The 645-nt window shown below is 60.2% G+C and overlaps 1 protein-coding gene across 1 annotated transcript in view; it reads right to left on the bottom strand.

The window, feature by feature from the left end:
* The window catches only part of PAN2 (PAN2 poly(A) specific ribonuclease subunit), a gene marked incomplete at both ends in the record, with an annotated part of 7,010 nt that overhangs the window by 3,221 nt on the left and 3,144 nt on the right, over positions 1-645 (bottom strand). Inside the window, one exon of the mRNA XM_010152783.1 lies at positions 350-456. Within this exon, the coding sequence (XP_010151085.1) occupies positions 350-456 (107 nt within the window). The remainder of the gene's footprint in view (positions 1-349; positions 457-645) is intronic.

The raw sequence follows: 645 nt of genomic DNA, 5'->3' as shown, positions 1-645 counted from the left end.
GCGGGAGCAACGGAGCAGGCTGCCGCATCGGAGCGGGTGTGCTCAGCTCTGGGGGGTTGGGGGGATCCCTCTAGCCCCTACCCCAGGTTGGGGGGGTTGAGCTGGGATCTGTGTGACCCACGAGACACATTCCAGCGCTCGCACAGCCTGGGAAATACCCCACGCCACACCAGCTCGCCATCCAGGCCAGGAACCGAATCTCCAGCATCCGCTCAGGAGGTTCCCCACTGACTAATGGAGAAACTGCCCCTGCTCCGCCGTGGCACGGGGCGCTCACACCCTTCTCCTGCACCCCCCTGGTAGCCCCCCCGAAGGGTGCGAGGTGCTCGCAGCCCGTTCCCGGCCTCACCGTGGGCTGGTACTTCTCACAGTTCTCACACCAGGCTTGCGTGTTCTGCTCCAAGCAGATGCTTCGCTTTAAAATTTGGGCAAACTCATAATCTTTGACCGGCTTTTCTGAAGGGAGAAAGCAGAATAACGTCACCTTCCACCACACAAATCTTTTACCAATTTAGCTCAGCCAAACCTCTGGGGTTTTCCTCACAACCACTAGCGAGAAGGTCAACCCCCAAATCTGCTTTTCCGTAGCCAAAAGCTCGGCTGGTTGGAAACCCACCGCTCGACCTCGGCTGCCCGGGCCGCCCC

This window comes from Eurypyga helias, unplaced genomic scaffold (genome assembly GCF_000690775.1).
Source record: "Eurypyga helias isolate BGI_N326 unplaced genomic scaffold, ASM69077v1 scaffold26045, whole genome shotgun sequence".
Taxonomy (NCBI): Eukaryota; Metazoa; Chordata; class Aves; order Eurypygiformes; family Eurypygidae; genus Eurypyga; species Eurypyga helias.
The sequence above is the reverse complement of the archived record's forward strand: the minus strand, read 5'-3'. Positions and strand labels throughout refer to the sequence as shown.